This window comes from Phoenix dactylifera, chromosome 12 (genome assembly GCF_051530095.1).
Source record: "Phoenix dactylifera cultivar Ajwa chromosome 12, Ajwa_hap1_PhDact_Kaust_v1.1, whole genome shotgun sequence".
Lineage (NCBI taxonomy): Eukaryota > Viridiplantae > Streptophyta > Magnoliopsida > Arecales > Arecaceae > Phoenix > Phoenix dactylifera.
Genome location: NC_143201.1, coordinates 10,155,031 through 10,173,972, shown reverse-complemented (window position 1 = coordinate 10,173,972; position 18,942 = coordinate 10,155,031). Strand labels below are relative to the sequence as shown.

At 36.6% G+C, this 18,942-nt stretch overlaps 1 protein-coding gene across 23 annotated transcripts in view; it reads left to right on the top strand.

The window, feature by feature from the left end:
- KDTA (KDO transferase A) overlaps positions 1-18,942 on the top strand; it is a 59,018-nt gene that overhangs the window by 13,184 nt on the left and 26,892 nt on the right. For 11 of the 23 annotated variants that reach the window (XR_015971867.2, XM_088708290.1, XM_088708307.2 and 8 more), the window contains 4 exons: positions 467-586; positions 656-737; positions 1,017-1,133; positions 1,641-1,738. Coding sequence is in view for 21 of the 23 variants with exons in the window: in XM_088708290.1 (XP_088564416.1) it covers positions 467-586; positions 656-737; positions 1,017-1,133; positions 1,641-1,738 (417 nt within the window). In the remaining 2 variants the exon portion in view is untranslated. The remainder of the gene's footprint in view (positions 1-466; positions 587-655; positions 738-1,016; positions 1,134-1,640; positions 1,739-18,942) is intronic. The other 12 variants (XM_088708302.1, XM_088708300.1, XM_088708301.1 and 9 more) reach the window with 4 other exon arrangements.

Genomic DNA, 18,942 nt, shown 5'->3' with positions numbered 1-18,942 from the left:
GTTTCTGTTGAGAAGATCAAATATATTATAAGAAAGTCTCATTATTGACCACCTTCTATATAGAATGAAGATCAGCTTTAGTGTGTCTGTTTTATCTGGGGAACTCAAGATTGCTTAAGTGCTTGATCATCACACACAACTTCTGGTTATTCCCTTGCTGCTTTGTGGCCAAACATACCCGCATGATAGTCAAGTTAGTGCATTTCCTTGTTATCATGTGATTTGCTTGCAATCCTTACTTTCCTATTTTCTCACTATTATTATTACTATTCTTAGTATTGTCATCGCTACTTTTGATTAGTTGTTGTTATTGTTGTCGTTATTGTTGTTCCTCCTATAGTTATTTTTATTACTATTTCTGTTATGATTACCACCATCATCACCACCACCATAACCACCAATTTTCATGTTTAATATCTCAAGCAATTGTTTCCTTTGATACATCATCATCCTATACTCTTTGCAGATCACTGTAGCATTATTAAATGCTCGGATGTCATCCAGATCTTTTAAGCGTTGGTCAGGACCAATAGCCCTGCCATTGATCTCATTCATGCTGTCAAAACTATCTTTGATTGTCCCATTGGTATGAACTTGTATTCTTTGTTTATGTCTGGAACCATTTGCTTCATTGTTATTTTCTTATTGGGTTTAGCAGAGCACAGTTGAGGCTATCCGTTTCCAATTGCTACATGCATCACCATCTACCATCAATTTTGCAGGTGATTTGAAATATGGTATGCTCGATTTCTTGTGTTCAAATGTTTGTAGTTTAGTTGAATCCAATTTATTTTTGCAAGTAAAATTGACAGCTTTTATTTTGTGAAGGTTAAGGTTAAAAACATGTATTTGTGCAGTAGTTGTGAGTTCTGATTTCTTCTCATACACTACTACAATTGAAATTGAGCAAAATTCTTAGTTTATAATGTATATTGATTTTCAAGTGAGGAGATAGATAAGATAGTTAACTTTATGTGTCAAACTTCCATTTACACTATTATCTTATGTTTATCTAGCTGTAGGAGATTTTGATATCCTTGAGAAGGAGGGTATGAAGATCAAAGATCTTCAGCTACAGCTCGCTGAAAGGCCAACTTGGATGGCAGCATCTTTACATAAGGGTGAAGAAGAAGGTCAGCACCTATAATTTGGTTTTCCTTCATAACCTTGCTATGCCTCCATTACTACCATATTGTGTTTATGAAATACAAATTGATCTGTTTTGTTTTCTTTTAATCTTTATGGGTATCCAGTCATAATTATTGGGATAAGGGTTTCCGGTTATATTTCTGATTGAAAATGAAAGAAAACCATTTCACTCTATGATTTCTTTGATGGTATAATGCAATAGGGACACCAGTTATGTTTTAGAGAGAGATTTCTCTTTTGGGCCTTCCATGCAATCCTTTTCAGTAGCCTGTTAGCCATTATAAATGACATTATCGTTTTTTTTTTAAATTTTATTCTTTGATCTCCTTTGTGTTAATTTATGCTTTAGATTATGACATGTAAGATTATATATGTAATAAATGCATCCATGTTATCTATCAATTATTTTGATATCCAAGATACTTGCATGCAAGTTTTAAGTTTGATTTAAGCTTTGTTAATATGTCTTCCTGTCCAAATTTGAATCACAGTCATGCTTTGGGTTCACCTGGAACTAATCAAGTCGTACCCTGACTTGATATTGATACTTGTGACAAGGCATCCACAACATGGACAGCAGATTGCCCTAGTATGCACCTGACTGATTTCTGATTGATTTTGTAATGCATTGCTAATTTTGTTTATGTTGTCAACAAGCATGTTGTTGCTTGAAATATTATTTCTGTGCTTAAATGTTATCTTTTATCTTTTTATACTAAAAGATTTTGCCACTTGACAGTAAGCCCTTATTTTGCACAAGTTGAGGTGTGGTGACATCCAAAGCTTCCAAACCAATCCAATATGGGCAGGTTATCTCATATCTCAAATCTGTTCAACAGGACGGTGGGCTCTCTCGTAAGGGAGAAAGCCCAACAAGTGAACTCTTTAGAAAGAGGAAACCATAATGACAAATGTTCTGTTTCCCTTACAACGTATGCCATTGGAAGGCTTGACAAAAACTCAATAGCTGCAAATGGATTAATAAGGGAGCAAGCAATTGATGCAAGAGAAAATATGAGCTAGATTGGGCTTTGACTAAAACATATCAATTGATTTTGGAAAGAAAATTAAAGCTTTGACTTTTTACAAACTATTATGTGTTGAACAGTATTGTCAATGAGCCGGGCTTGGGCCAGACATCAAAAGCCTTGGCCCGACCCTAAAGGCTTGACCTCATCCCTAATCCTTTTTAGTTTAAGCCCACCTTATGCCTGTCCTAGAATAATAGAACTAGGCCCGATCCGAGTTTGGCCTAAAGCCTACTAATTTCAAATATTGATTTAAAGAAAATGAATTGGAAAAAGAAAACATGGGGAATGTTTTCAGGCTTCTGCTCTGTGCCCATCACTCACCGTTCTTGTTCTTTGCTGCTCACTATCATCAATGTCCTCTATGACTTGCCATCCCATCATATCCTTTCCTTCACCTTTTGTTCCTTGCCTTCCTCACCATCCCTTGTCGTTCGCTGCCTCTCATTGTTTGCTGCTCTCTACTTCTCTCCTCCCTTGCTTGCTGCCTGCCACTTCTCTCTTCCTCTACTCTTCTCCCTTCATTTCCCTGATGATGGAGTACAATGAAGATAGTAGCAGCACGAGGTAGTGATACTGGAGGCAGATGGCAGTGACAGTGGCCAATGGGGGTGACACATGATGGCATTGGCAACAGGGAAATCCGTGCCAAGTCTGGAGGCGATCAGATGAGAATAGAAGATGGGAGAAAAAGGGATCGAGGATTAAGGTTAGTTCATGGAGAATAGAACAGAGGGGGAGAAGTAATTGAGAAGAGTAGTAGTTTAGGATAGATACAGGCTGAGGATGGGACGTGTGTTGGTCCTTGGCCAGCCTATACCAGGCCCAGAGTTAATGTTGGCCTGAAATCTAAGGCCCATACCTAGGCCCAGAGCGCATTTTGGAAGGCTCGACCTGGTCTTTAATCAGCCCAACATGGTAGACGAGGGTGAGGGTGATGTATGCCATCGTTGAGACATTAAGGTTTGGACCACAAAGATCGAGATCAAGATACTAAAATTTCCTCCCTATTTTTTCTTTATTTTTTATCTTGTGAGATCGAGAAATGAGCATAGGTAATGATATTGGATTTGGGGTGTTAGGTCGCAGCTGGATTCGATTTGGTTTGTTGAAAGCTCTCTCTCTACTTTTGCTTGGACCTGGGAAGGTTTCCTTCCCTTCTCATGAAATCCAAAAGATAAAGGGAGGATTTTGGTGACAGGAACAATTTAAAGTTAATAAATGGCTATACTATAGACATAGAGATAAAATTGTGCAGTATTTCAGAATATATCTTTGAGAAGCACATCAAATGATTTCTATTTGGACTGGACAACCCAAGGTATCTTAGAGTAAGAGTTGATGTTGGATATCTTAGAGTAAGAATTACAACCCGAAATTCCTAAGGCTGGGATGTGGTTGGAATTTGATGATGAAAGGTCATGTAAGCATATCTTATTAAGAATCTTTCATTAAAGATTTGTGCCTGGGATATGCAAATAATTTTCATAGAGCTATTCCACTGTAGAAATGCAACTAGAAATCAGTCTGAAAACTGATTTCCTAGTGCAACTGAGGTCAAAAGCTTTAAGTCTGTACTCATATTTTCATCTTTTGCTATGATTACAGGGCTGTTTTGAAACAGATATATTATTTTGCAATTTTAGCAGCCTGTTAATTATAATATCAGTTTTGATTTGATATGAAACTCCAACTAGCTGCTCTGTAATTGAGTTTAGATTATTGGGCTGGTATTCATATTGATGAAATTTCAATCACTGAAGGAACAAGGTAGGAGATCTAAAATCTGGTTGCGAACATTGCACTACGTCATACGCCTTGTCTCATCACTGCAAGCACCACCACTGTCAATCAAATGGAACCTCATAGCATCAACCAATGTCTGCTGAACCGGATTGGTTTGCCTTATTAATTTGGTTCTGGCCAGTCCGGCCTTGTACCAGCCGGAGCCCCTACCGAACTGGCCGAAACCGGTTTTTTACCGACTGAAACTGACCGGTAAGTGTCCGAACTGGCCAGAACCGATCGGAATCAATTTGTTCGGTGTAGACTCGGTGCCAACCGGCTGGCTCTCATCGAATCAACTCGGTTTTGAATCAGGTTGCTATTGGGAAGGCTCGAGAAGGTCTTCCTAATGATAAATAATTTGTGGCGGCTCTCTGCGCCACTTCTTTCCAAACAATCAAAAAAATTGCCGATTCAGCAGCTCCGAAGGATGATCCAAACCTAAATCAGGTGTGCTTCCTCTTCTCTATCTCATTTTCTCTTTTTTTTTGGCTTGAAAAAATAGTTCAAAAATTACAAAATAAATGAAGATCTTGCCAAAATTTTTGATTTGGGCTTGATTTTATTATATGTTGTAGATTTATGGACGATCTATGCGATAACATAAAATTTTTTAATTTTTGGATTATATATAATTTTTAAAAATAAAAAATATATATTTCGATTAACAATATATTAATTTTGTAAAATTAATAAAAATTAAAAAACATGTAAAACTAGAAATATATTTGGGGCATGCGACCTACTCTCCATAAAAATTTAGTGTCCATTTATTCAAGTTTCGATGCGATCATGCGTATAGTGGCCTAAGCCTAAATTTGAAAAAAAAATTAAGAAATAAATAGCTTTTGATGCATACCCAAGGGTCTAGAAAAATATATGTAGCATTTATTGTTGGGTTCTAAATGATTCTACATTGATGCTTAGACGAGGCTATTACGCTATTCGGTCGACTCGGTTAGGAGGGCGACATACATTTTTTCAGTATAACCAGATAGAGAGGGGCATGAAGGGTAAGAAGCAGCTGCCCAACACACCAAAAAAGAAACATAAAAGACACCTGCAACCCCAATGAAGAGTGTCGAGGAGTCAGCTCACTCGGATTCAGAGACTAGGTACAATAGTTCTAGTGGTTATGGATTTGCTGGCTAGGGAGTGGAGGACAGGAGACCACCATTTGAGACAGCCGCAGGATAGTCTTCGATTCACTGGTAAGTCCCAGTTTACGCATGCTACACAGAATAGAAATCACGGTGCACGATCTGATAGAGCCCGCAAGAATACAATTGCATATAAGAGACGAGTTCCTCGAGGTCATTTAGAAGGACACGATGCAGCTGCAGACGATCTTGTATGTGGAGTAGGATCCATAGACGTATCAGATTTTCAGTCGTATACTAGATCTTATTATCTGCAGTCACAGACAGCCTATGACCTATACGGATATAGATATGGATATGGGGTGTTTTGAGTTATCTTTTGGTGGCTACTATCCTATGCAGCTTGGAGCATTTCACGAGTCGAATTTTGCTGCCGGTATATTTGGATGACCTCTCTATAATCGTATTATCAGACATGACAGCTTCAACAAGAGATTCGAGAGTGCTTATATTTGGCGCGCGTTTCTTATGGGATAAACGTACAATACTACGTCGCTTGTTTAGAAGGGTGGGTTGATGTGCCCTTTGATTATGCTGATGATCTGGATATCTACGAGAGCCATCACCACTCGACCCAATTTTAGATATCAGTATATCTGTTGTACTTTAAATATATGTAGTTGATTGTATTATTTTATAATTTTTACGTCACTACTTGATTGGATGATATTTTATGTTCTTTGTAGCATGCAACATCTCACCAATTATTTTATAATTTATATCATTTTAAAATAATAAGATGCATCATTTAGGTTAAATTGAAATTATAGAAACATCAAAAAATATTAAGAAAACATCAAATTAGACTTAAACTTATTGAAAATGTTCAACTAAATATTCTTGAAAACTTCAAAAAAAAGGGGCATTTTGGTATGGAATCGGCACGCCCTCCCTGTACCGGCCTCCGTACAGTACCAAACCGGTACCAAACCGTATCGGCCGCTGACCGGTATGGGTTCTGGTACCGGTTCGATGGACGTTGGAACTAATAGTGGTGGTGGTGTCTTACCATTCCATTCATTCCATTCTTTCACAGAGTGAAAGTCTTAGATCAAATAAAATAGAGGTATTTGATAGATGGTTATCTATTTTGATGGTATATTTTGACGTCTTTTGCTCATGAAAGAAAGATAACAGACAATAGGTCTTACTATATCTACATGTTCCATTAAGAGCTTTCGTTTGCTATTTCCAAATAAAAGGTGTGTATCGTAATTGTGCTTAATGCTTCCTGATTCTACCAGAAATTTTATAATATAGGAACTTGTTTTGAGTGGATTCACTGGATTAGTTCATTAATAGCCTTAAGTTAGAATCCTATTTTCTTTTGACTCTGCACCATCGATTCCACTATGATTATTGATCAATAATCAATAATGAAATAATTCCTTCATAGAGATACGAGATATTATTCACATGGATATAGTGAGTCTCACTTGGGCTGCTTTAATGGTAGTCTTTATATTTTCCCTCTCACTCGTAGTATAGGGAAGAAGTGGACTCTAGGGATACTACTAATTGAATAATCGATTGAGTGATTGATTTGTATCAATTGTATAATTGATTGTATTGCGAAACTAAAAAAAAAGATTCCTAGGTTTTGTTTTCTTTTATTTTTGTTTTTATTTTATATAGTTAATATATGCCCATACCCAGGCTATTTTTCCTCCATTGATTTTTTCGATGGATCTCGAGACTTATACTTATATATATATTTAGTTTATTATATATAAATAACTATAAATTATATATACATCTAATTATTAATATCATGGAATGCCGTACCGGCCCGTACCGGTCCGGTCCTAGACCGGTACCGGAACCACTAAAAAATCGGTATTTCCCGATTTTTTAGACGAACCGGCCGGTACGGGTGCGTACCGGCCGGTTCGGAGCCCGTACCGGCCGGTACCAGCCTCGTACCAGTGCGAACCGGCCGGTTCGCACCGATATGATTTTTTTTTAGAACCACAGCGCCTCGCGCTATGGTTTTTGAAACCACCGCGTACCGGTATCGGCCGGTACGTACCGGACCGGGCCGGTACCGTACCGGTCCGGGCGGCCACCGGTACGCCGACCGGTACCGGTATGGCGGACCTTGATTAATATAAATCTATATATTAAGTTAATAAGTTATGAGAAGCCGAGGAATTAGAAGAGTTGGCCTTGGATTATTTTGGATTGATCAAAACCCATACAAGTAGATGTAGCAAAAAAAAAAAAAGAAATAGAATTAGACTGCTATTTTGATGTATATGTAATAGATGTAGTGTAAATTGATCTATATCTATATAAAACCATATATGTATACAAATTTATATAATAAAATTTATATGATCATACTATTTATATGATAAAAATATACAATACTATCTAGTGTGGTAGAAGAATCCAAATTGGCAGCAAAAATCCATGAATCCTTCTTATGAGATCCTGTTTGTTAGTGTTAATCCTAAATGATGGATTTTGATGATCATAAAAATAATTGAGTTAAATATGTACTCTAATGATGTTGGCTTAAATGCGAAGGTTTAAATTTCAAGACGAAAATTGCACCTACAAACTCCAAAGAATCAAGAAAAACAAAATCAAGAATCCTGGAAATTCTGTCTATAAACTGAGTGAGCCGACCCTTTTGTTTAAGGAGTCGACTCCTGTGTAGTTCAAGAGAAACAAAGAAGAATCACCGTCTGAGACCAACTAGATGAGCCAACTCTTGTGTTTAAGGAGGCGACCCAATATCTACATGAGGCGACCCCTGACATTGAAGAGTCGACCCTTGAGGCAAGCGCAGAAACTTTATATGAACTGAAGGAATGAGCCGACCCTTGCTTCTAAAGAGCCGACTCGTTATCTACATGCATCGATCCTTTGGGGCTAGCGCAGGAATTTAATATGGATTGAAGGAAGAGCCGACTCTTATGCTTAGTGAGCCGTCTCCCTCAGTACATGGGACGACCCCTGAACCTGGAGAGCCAACCTCTGTTATCCCGATAGCTCTAATGGTTACTTTCAATAGTACTTTTGCTGGGTGCCAACGGATAGTTTCTTGGTGTGACGGCTATTTGGTACTTTCTGGTCAGTATGTAGCCTATAAATTCAAAGAAACACCAAGGAAAAATAAGAGAGAAAATCCAAAGGCTCAAAAATTCAAGCTTCCAAAGATCAAATCCTCACGAGAGTGCTTAAAGAGAAAAACCATTGTGTGAGAAAATAGTTGGGATATTCAACATAGAGTTGCTAGTGTGCTATCAAGACTTTCAGCTGCAGCCAACGACCATCTTCAAAGCTTCAGATTTACATTTATTGTTTCATTTATTTTGAAGCTTAATTTACATTGTTACAACATTTATTACTTAGCTTTAATTCTGCTGTAACAATTTTAATTGTTCTGAAACTGGTAAAGGTTCTTCCACACCTGAATTGGAAGTTGTTGAATCATGGGATTCAACAAAGAAAAAGATTTTGTTTGGTGAACCTATGAAAACCGCCTGGGTTGTTTGTGAGCCCGGAAAACAAACGTGTAATGGTTTTGGTTGGTGCACCTGTGAAAATCGACTGGGTTGTTTGTGAGCCCGGAAAACAAATGGGTTAAGGTTTTGGTTGGTGATCCTGTGAAAACCGACTGGGTTCGTTGTGATTCCGGAAAACAAGGAGTTGGGTTGTGAGCTCGAAAAACGACCGCACTGTAATCAGGGAGATTATAGTAAAATTTTCAAGAGTCTTGGGGAGCAGATGTAGGTGTGGGTTACACCGAACCATTATAAATTTTCTGTGTTTGTATGTGCTTGTCTCTTTACACTTCTGTTCTTTAATTCCTGCCATTATTCATTCACTGCTTTAGCATTAATATCTTTCAAACTGAAATCTCTATTAATCCGCTGCATTCTACTAAAAAGATTTTAAAACCCAATTCACCCTCCCTCTTGGGTTGCATATCTGGGCAACAGTTAGGAATTGGATATCTTATCCATCGCAACATGTTGTTTAGAGGCTTATAGTTGATTACCAGCCTAGGGATTCCTCTTTCTTTTTCTGCTGCATTTTCAACATGAATGCAACACAACTCTATGGGGAGGAGCTTTTTCTGATTAATTTCTTTTCAAGCAAAGATTGGATTTCTTCTTTGTATATTTTCAGAAGCCTTTTGTTCATTTGTATTGGCCTAGCCTTGGTGGGAAGTTTTTGTTCATTAAACTCATGGACATAATGTAGGCTTATTTGATGCTTTTTACGGTACCAAAAGGCTGAGGGTAGTTCAGCACAAATGCTATCTTTGAACTGATTTTCCAAGATTTTCACCTTTTCTTGGAATTTAGGATTAGATAGGGCTTTATCTGTCCTAGCATTTTGTATCTTATATGATAGTTCGCTAACAAAGCTTTCTTTATACTCAATTGCTTATTTAAACTGATTGAGGAAGGATTCTTCTGGTTTAGTACAAAATTCAAATGTTGCATGTTTACCTTCAATTTGGGTTGTAATGCCCTTCTCCGTGACGGTGAATAGTTTGATTAAGAAGAAAAAGGGATTTCCTAGGATAACTCCCTGTCTTAGGTTTTTTGACTAAAAATGAAGTCTTAATACAAGGTTTTTCTATACAGACATGAATTTCTGGGATTTTGAAGCTTACCCTAAGTTTTGATGTCTCTTCAGTTGTACGGGCATGGTATATATTCGGTAGCTTGTGTAAAGTGGTACTATCTCAAATAATTTCATTTAAAACTTGGAGTTTTAATAGCTTTTTTTTATTCCTTCAATCGTTGATAAGAACTAATAATCCAACCAAGTTTCAGTTAAACTAATCATTTTGACTGACTGTTTTTAACGTAGATGATAAGTAAAAAAACAGTAGGAATTAGAATGAATAGTGTAGTAGCAATAAATGTGAGAATATTGACTTCCATAATCTCATTGCTTTTTTTACTTCACAATAACTCGGGATCTAATCCCATAGAGATAAGAAATTTTACTCGTGTCAATTCAATGGGATGAATTAAATTCTAATGATACCGAATCAGATCAATGTTATGAATAACAATATGTTGATCTATCAAATCGATTCATCATCGAGAATTGAATAGTATAACATAAGAAAATCTTTTATTTTATCCATACTATTCCGAAATGGGATTCTTTATTGGATCAGGAATTTCATTGAATTTTTCATTTTTTTATCCACTTTTTTTTTCCTTTTCCATAACAACTCTCTTTCCTTGTACATACAATTATGAGATATTATATGACCGGTATTCTATGGGTCACAGTCACACAAATTCAAACAGTAGAAGTGAGTTGGAAAAAGGATGGGTGTTAAGTGGAAAAGATCTAATATTCCAACAAATTTACTAAAAAGGGGCGTGCATGGTCTTTTATTTTATTAGTATAGTATCTCTTCATCTTTCTTGGATTGAGACTAGAATACATGCATCAAAATTTCAGTGTGCAATTTGCATGAGAATAGATAGATTGTTTCCAATTAGTAATTGAGGATGCATGAACAAAGTCGAGGTAATTATGTTAAGTTCATTGTATATATCGTGCAATAAACAAATATAGTTTGTGTATGTACTCCTGGTAAAAATAGGGGAACTCTAATTCATTTCATTGTTCAAGAACAATAGAAAAAGAAAGTCAAACAAGTATGGTATCTATTAAAATACTGAATATAGTAATGCTACCAATTGTACCAACTTACATGTCTCCCTTTATCAATCGGTATTAGTGAAAGAAATTGAAATTCCCATACTTGTTTGATGATAAATGCGAAACGAAAAACCAAAGAATTAAGGATCCTTGCTAGGGATTAGATCTTGCTACTTGTCCCCCCTTTTCCAGAAAATGGAGAGATGAATTTATCAATTCATTGGATCCTAGTTTGGGACTGATGGGGCTTGAACCCGCAGCTTCTTCCTTGATAGGGCGGTGCTCTGACTGATTGAGCTACAATTCTAGCGAGGTGTATGGCATACATATCCTTACTAGTTTAATAAGAACATTCTATTTGTTGTGTTGTAATAGAAAAATGAATGATATACTGAATTTCCACATGAATATGGAATATAGTGAGAGCGACACAGATTACTAGTAACTAGTGGTTATTTAATTGCCAAAAAAATGGATAATCAATTTTTCAATGTGAGAAAGAACCTTTTTTTATGATAATTAAGATTAGGTATCATTAATCTAGATTGTTAGGAAAATCAGAAATAATGAGAAAAACATGGATGGAGAAAAAATTGACTCTTTCTCTTCATTTTTGCGGATCAGGCATTTATATTTTTGGAAGACAAATTGGTTATTTCATATTCATGGAGCAACGAATTATTGGGCGGAGTTGGATTTGAATTAGCATAGACATGCCATCAATGAATTTATTGTCCATCCCTGTTAACTGCTCGGGCATCGACCTAGAAAGACTTAATTCTAGATTTATTGATAATCTACGATCAACTTCTAGGGGAAGTTGAATCCCCTCTGCCTCCTTGAAAGAGAGATGCCATGAACCACTAGACGATGGTGGCATATCCACCCGACCATCATCATACTATGATAATCATCATTGTAGTATTATCAACTTTGAATAGTTTTTTAAAATTGTCAATAGAATCTAATAGTATGATTAGATCCGAAGAGTCTTTCCTATTTTTATGTTGGGCATTAGATTTTTTCTTTGAAGGTTCTTGTATGAACCCCTATGCATATATGTACATAGATACATATATGCTGATATATATGTATATGGAAACATATATGCATTAGACTCATAATGAAAAATTCGTGAATTGAATAAAATGGGCCCTTTTAACACAACGGTAGAGTAATGCCATGGTAAGGCATATGTCATCAGTTCAAATCCGATAAAGCTTTTTCCACTAAACTCAAGCTTTAGTCTTCGTTTTGCAGCGAAGAATAGGGATTTTTTTTTCTCTAAAAAGAGAAAAAGGTAACCATCATTATAATGAGTTCTGATTATTATGAGTTATAGTTAGAAAGTTGAACATTTATTCATTATCATAATAACTAACTGCACTTATTAGGAGTAGTCTACCCTGTAGTGACATAGTAATCCTATTCATGTATCATTATTCAAATTTTGGTCCTGGAATATAATAGAAAAAATCTAGAATGTTGTAGATATCCAATCCCTATTATTAATAACCAAACCAAAGTATTCTTACTTCTGCATTGTTCTTATCAGTCCCACCATAAAATTATAAATCAATAAAAAGTAAGTGGACTTGACCCATTGAATGATGAGAATATCAGCTATTCTGATATTTAAATTTGATATATATTAAATTGTACAACTGGATTGATTTTTTTTTTTCCTTAGATCATGCATGACAAGTTGTCGATATTTTCGATTTAATTTTCTTGTTACTGGATACTTCATGGGAGCAAATCGCTATTCTTTTTTGCTGCATATGAAAGTTGATTTCGAAAATTGATTTTTCAATATCTTTCCCTAATTTCAAGCAATCAGATATTGTGTTGTTTTTACGCCAATGCAATAGAGAATGAATGTGAGAAAGGGACTTTTATTTTCAATCTACTATTATTTAATTTAGGGGCAGGAAAAAATAGGGATTTTTTTTGTTTGACCTGTTCCATTAAAAGATATACTTTGGAATAAGTCATAGAACAATGCAGAGTTCAAATGGTTATATATAGTATTAATAAGGACCAATTGTATCGAGCTCATCAATTTATCTAGGTTAATTTGTGGCCTAATAAAAAAAGACATTTGTATCTTCGAAATGCATTTTAAGGGGCATTGGGCGAGATATCATTCATAGATAATCGAACTATCGTATGCCTTGAAAATGATATGAGGTGTTCGAAAATGGTTGAAGTAATTGAATAGGAGGATCACTGACTATATCCCTTGGTAGGCTTACCAAAGAAGAGAATTGATTTATTTCTTATAATGGGTGATTGGTTATGGAGGGATCGTTTCGTCTTTCTAAGCTGGTCTGGCCTGATGCTCTTTCCTTGTGCTTATTTCGCTTTAGGAGGTTGGTTTATAGGTACAACTTTTGTAATTTCATGGTGTACCTATGGATTGGCTAGTTTCTATTTGGAATGTTGCAATTTCTTGACTGCTGCAGTTTCCACTCCTGCGAATAGTTAAGTTCATTTCTTGTTGCTATATGAGGTCCTCAAGTACAAGGGGATTTTTGGCCCTATTTGGAAGAGCTGTTGACAGTCGAGCTTTTGAAAGTAGAGCTGTTGGAAGTAGAGCTTTTATAAAAAGCTGTTTGCTGTTTGGTAACTATATTTTTAAAGTACTGTGGCACTTTAACATGTGTTTGGTAAACAAACCGAGAAAGTACTTTTGTATGACAAAATTACCATAAAGGACATTGCATAGTATTATACAACAGAGCATAATAAAATATAACATATATTAATATATAAATATATGATATAGTATAATATTACTGCAATATAATATAATATTATTATAATATATTAATATAATATTGTATACAATAGCATAATAATTTAATATAATATGAAATTATTTAACATAACATATCAATGTATTATAATATAATGTAATATAATATTATATTTATAGTATAATACAAGAATAAAGGTACAAAATATTATAATTATTAGCGTATATTAATTTTTCATAATATAACATAATATTAAATTATTTAACATAACATATTAATGTATTATAATATAATATTATATCTATAGTATAATACAATAATAAAGATATAAAATATTATAATTATTAGCATAAATTAATTTTTCATAATATAACATAATATTAAATTATTTAACATAACATATTAATGTATTATGATATAATATAATATAATATTATATTTATAGTATAATACAATAATAAAGGTATAAAATAATAATAGAAAACAAGAATACCTTTTCTTGCATGGAAGGGAGTCTGATCCACGGCTAAAGTTCTTTGTTAGGGCTCCAGCAGATTTTTAGATTTATAGAGGGACAGCATGTAATTGTTATATTTTATTGTTGATATTTTGGTCAAAAAATCAGCTTTCCGACAAAACTCAAAACAGCTTTTCGGAAAGCTTCAAAATGGAGCTCCCAAAAAGCTGTTTTTAGCTTTCTGAAAAAGCTAAAACAGCTTTTGGAAATTTTTACTAAATACCCTTTTTTATCCAAAAGTGCTTTTGGAGGGCTAGAAAGTGCTTTTTTGCCCTCCAAAAGCTCCCCCAAATAGGGCCTTACTCCATGTTAATTAGATAGGCTGTGGACTTTTGTTGCTGTTTTCGAACTCATACGTTTTATGTTACGTCAATTCAAACTTACTCGAGTTGTGCATTTGTTGACCTTATAATGTAATCACATTCTCTGCTCCAATTTCTATTTTTGTTTCTATTTTCTTGATTTATCCACTGGGCCAATCTGGTTGGTTCTTTTTCTAGTTTTGGCATAACATCTATATTTCGATTCATCCTTTTCTTCCAAAGGTTTCATAATTGGATATTGAACCTATTTCATATGATGGGAGTTGCCGGAGTATTAGGTGCCGCTCTACTATGCGCTATTCATGGTGCTATCATAGTAAATACTTTATTCGAAGATTGATGATCGTGCAAATACATTTCTTGCTTTTAACCCAACTCAAGCTGAAGAGACTTATTCAATAGTCATTACTAAGCACTTTTGGCCCAAATTTTTGGGGTTGCTTTTTCCAATAAACATTAGTTACATTTCTTTATGCTTTTTGTACCAGTAACTAGTTTATGGATGAGTTCTCTTGGGGTAGTCGGCCTAGCTTTGAACCTCTGTGCCTATGACTTCATTTCTCAAGAAATTCGTGCAGCGGAAGATCCTAAATTTGAGACTTTCTACACCAAAAATATCCTCTTAAACAGAGGTATTCATTCTTGGATGGCTGCTTAGGATCAACCTCATGAAAACCTTATATTTCCTAAGGAGGTTCTACCCTGTGGAAATGCTTTTTAATGGAACTTTTGTCACGCCCCGAGCCCGAGGTGTGGCAGACGCCGCACGCCCGTACGGTGGGCACAGGCGTGCAAGGCATCGGATCATATCAAAGCAGATACAAATATTCAAAACTGACATAATTATTTAAATTGTTCAAAAGCGGTTTTACAAAATTTCAAATAACAAATGCTTACGTAAGTCAAATACTTTCATCAATCTAACTAAAGGACTAATAACTGAAGGAATCGTCGAAAAATCTAACGCACTCCCCAATTCCGTGCGATCAAGCCTCTGGATCTGAAAAATGAAGAAAACAGAATAATGAGCTACACTAGCCCAGTAAGCAACAAAATACCCCAGAGTGGGGTCAGAGCATATCAGATCAAAATACAGGATAATGTCTGGAATAAATCATAAATAACATTGTTTTGTTGTTTTCAAAACTTATTATCATTTTTCCAAAAATATGATATCAGAATCTCAACATGATAGGCTCGGCCACGTAACCCAGTGGCATGGGTTGCACAGAGTGCCAGAAACCACTATTGTTAGTCACCGGTGGAAACGGTGTCCAGAAACCACTATTCTAATCACCGGTGGCACGGTGTCGAAACCGGTTCCTCACAGATTACAAGTCGACAGGTCCAACGTATAATCCCCATTGGCGGGGCCAGAACAGAACAGAACAGATCATAGCCATGCTGAGAATGCATAAATATAAAAATAGATTTCATAAACTGTACAGGCATGTTTCACGGAATTCAGAGCATATAATAAAATTTTCAAATAAAATTTAATATGCCAGACCCATTTTACTGAACACAAAATATATTTCAAAATTTAATCCAGTAATAAATTACTTTACCAAATAATTTGGAGAAATGCACTTTGAAGCATTAAGTTACCTCTTCTCGCTTAACCTCTGCTTCAGATAGGCGGATCAGGTTCATCTGTTTAAATTTAATTAATTCCTTGTTAATTTCAGAACTAAGCAAAATCCAAAAATAATTCTATTGGACACAGCCCAATAGGGCCCAGAGTTGGCCCATAATGGGCATGGCCCAATAGGACCCATATCGAACACGGCCCAATGGGCCCGCATAGACCCAGCTAAATAGGGCCCCCAAGGTTGGCTTCTAATTGGTTCATTTATGCAATAAAATTTATTGCAGGGACTAATACTTAATTACAGAATACTATTCTATAAAGCTTGAATGGACTAAATAAATATAGTTGGAGACCTTTATGTAATAAATCTTTCTTAGGGATCAAACATAAATTACAGAAGGCTCTTTTGTTTAATAGTATACTATCAAGGGCTTAACTGTAAAATTTCATTTATTGGCCAAACGGGTTCGGATTTCGGGTTCTGGGTTTCAAGTTTCGGATTCCGGATTTCGAATTTCGGGTCTGAACTGGGTTTCGGATTTCGGATTTCGGATTTCGGATTTCGGGTTTCGGGTTTTGGGTTTCGGGTTTCGGGTTTTGGGTCTGAACTGGGCCCAAGTTGGGCCCACAAAGGTACTGCCCAACTGGGCCCAACCGGACTGGACTGGGCCCAAGTTGGGCCTGCAATGGATAGGGCCCAACGGGCCCAGTTTGGCCCGTGATGGGCCTCCTTCCCCAAAACCCCCCGCCATAGACAGGGGAAGGAGAGACGGAAGAGAGAGAGAGAGGGCCGGCGGGGTGGCCGGCCTGGGTGGTCGGAGGCCGTCGTCCAGTCGACGGTCAGCCGGCCATGGTGGCAGCCGGTGGCTGCTGCGGCGGCCGTCGTTGAGGAAGAACCGAGAATGGTCTCGGTGTGGGCCGATGCAGAGGAGAAAAAACATGCTATTTGGCATGGAATCAAGGCAAGAGAGGGCTTACCGGTGGTGGCAGAGGCAGTGGGAGGAAGATCTCGGCCGACGGTGCTCGATCCGGTGGTCAAGCGGCGGTGGCGGCGGTGCTATCCGAAGAGGAGGTAGATCCAGAAACCGGGGAAGGCCGTGAGGGGATTCGGACGGTACTCGGCCGGGAGAGCTCGCCGGTCACTTGGGAGGCAAGAACAGAGGGAGGAGAGGAAGAGGAAGAAGGGAGAGGAAGCGGAGGAGACGGATGAGAGGGAGGAGGGCTCGGAGGTGCTCTTACAAAGAGAAAGATAGGGGTTTTATCGCCCCATTTCAACGGCTCCCCGCCGCGATTTTCACGGCGGTGGGGCGAGATCAATGGCCTCTCTTGCGGCCGCGGGGTGGACGCGGACCCTCCGTGGTGCTGCCGCGGTGTAGCGGCGTCCTTGTGCCTGGAGATGTCGGAGGGGATCGCGTCTGCGATCCCCTGTTTTGCCCCTTCCAAAAGGGGTGTTGGGCTGAAGTCGGCTGGGGCTGCCGGCTTCAGCCCAGTATCTCACATTCTCTCCCCCTTAAGAAAATTTCGTCCTCGAAATTTGAGAGATCTAGGCCTTTCAAATTTAAAGATGCTCAGCCCATTGAGTAATATAAATTCAGGATCGTATTCTTCTCGTTAAAAATCAGTGTGATAGATAACTTTGAATCAATTATCAAAACTTTCATATAAACTCGCAAGATTAACACTAGATAAGTGACTAACTAAAATCTCAGATTGAAATTATCATCTTGATGCATGTTCACTCGAGATCGGATCAGGATCGATTCATAATAGAATTGAAATTATCATCTTTCAAATAGTTCTCATACACTTATCATGGTAGTGTGCTGATCACTCAAAGGATAATGACCAACCTTAAAGTCAAATCATTATATGGCTAGGAATGTAATTCACAAAATGAACATGTACTGATGATCATTAGTTAGCAACGGTCTATCCCAAAAATGATTTGCATCAAATCACAAAAGCAGGTCTGAGAAGGCAAAGTATTGATACCATGATTCAATATGCCACAAAGCTTTGAACTTAAACTCATGAATCATAAGATGGGAGCAAATAATGCATGGTTTATTCAGATACTTAACAAATTAGACCATATTTGGTCAACAATCAACTAACCCGAGTCAAGATATGCTCAAATTATTATTATTATTATTATTTTCTTAGCATACCCAAAAAATAGCAAATTCTATCCAAGGGATAACATAATCATATCATGATTGACCTGAGAATCAACAAAATCTTTCATTAACATAGTCTTTCATAATAACATGTTACCAAAACACAGTCAATATTTTTGACCAGTTTAGATTGACTCAATCCATCATACTTTCGCTACGCAACTCTGATCAATATTCTCCAAAATTTCTTAATGATCCCAGATCATCAACATTTTTATTTTTATTTTTAATAATATCCAAGCAAAATTTTATCCTTGCTTTCCAAGTACACTAGGTCATTATTAACCCTTGAGATAGTTGTCGTATTTGTACCATCATACAATCAAGTAATCATATTCTAGATCCAAATTTGAACTAAGCCAATTCTAGTTTTCCTTGACAATTCCATTATACAAGTTGATATTTATTCCAAGCTTCGATTAAAAGATTCTAGATTAACTTACTCAGGAGCTTACTCAATCATCCTGAATCTTTTCTTTTAGGCTAAACTCATTTGGCCTCTCATGAAATCCCACTTGCATTTCTCATATGGTGATACAAAATCCACAATCAACTTATGGCCTTGATTTATAAATTTTTAACTCACAAGAATCTAATAATATGGTTCAAAGATTTACAAGAAATTCCACCAAGATATAAGCTCTATGATTTTACATTGAGATCAACTCCTTAAATAAGTAAAATATTTTTATTTGCAGTACTGCAAACATTTCGGGATCTTGTAAATCTACTAGACTTAGAGAATCTACTAATAACACAATGATATCCATATCGATCAAAATCAAAAGTATTATACTTTCCAATAAT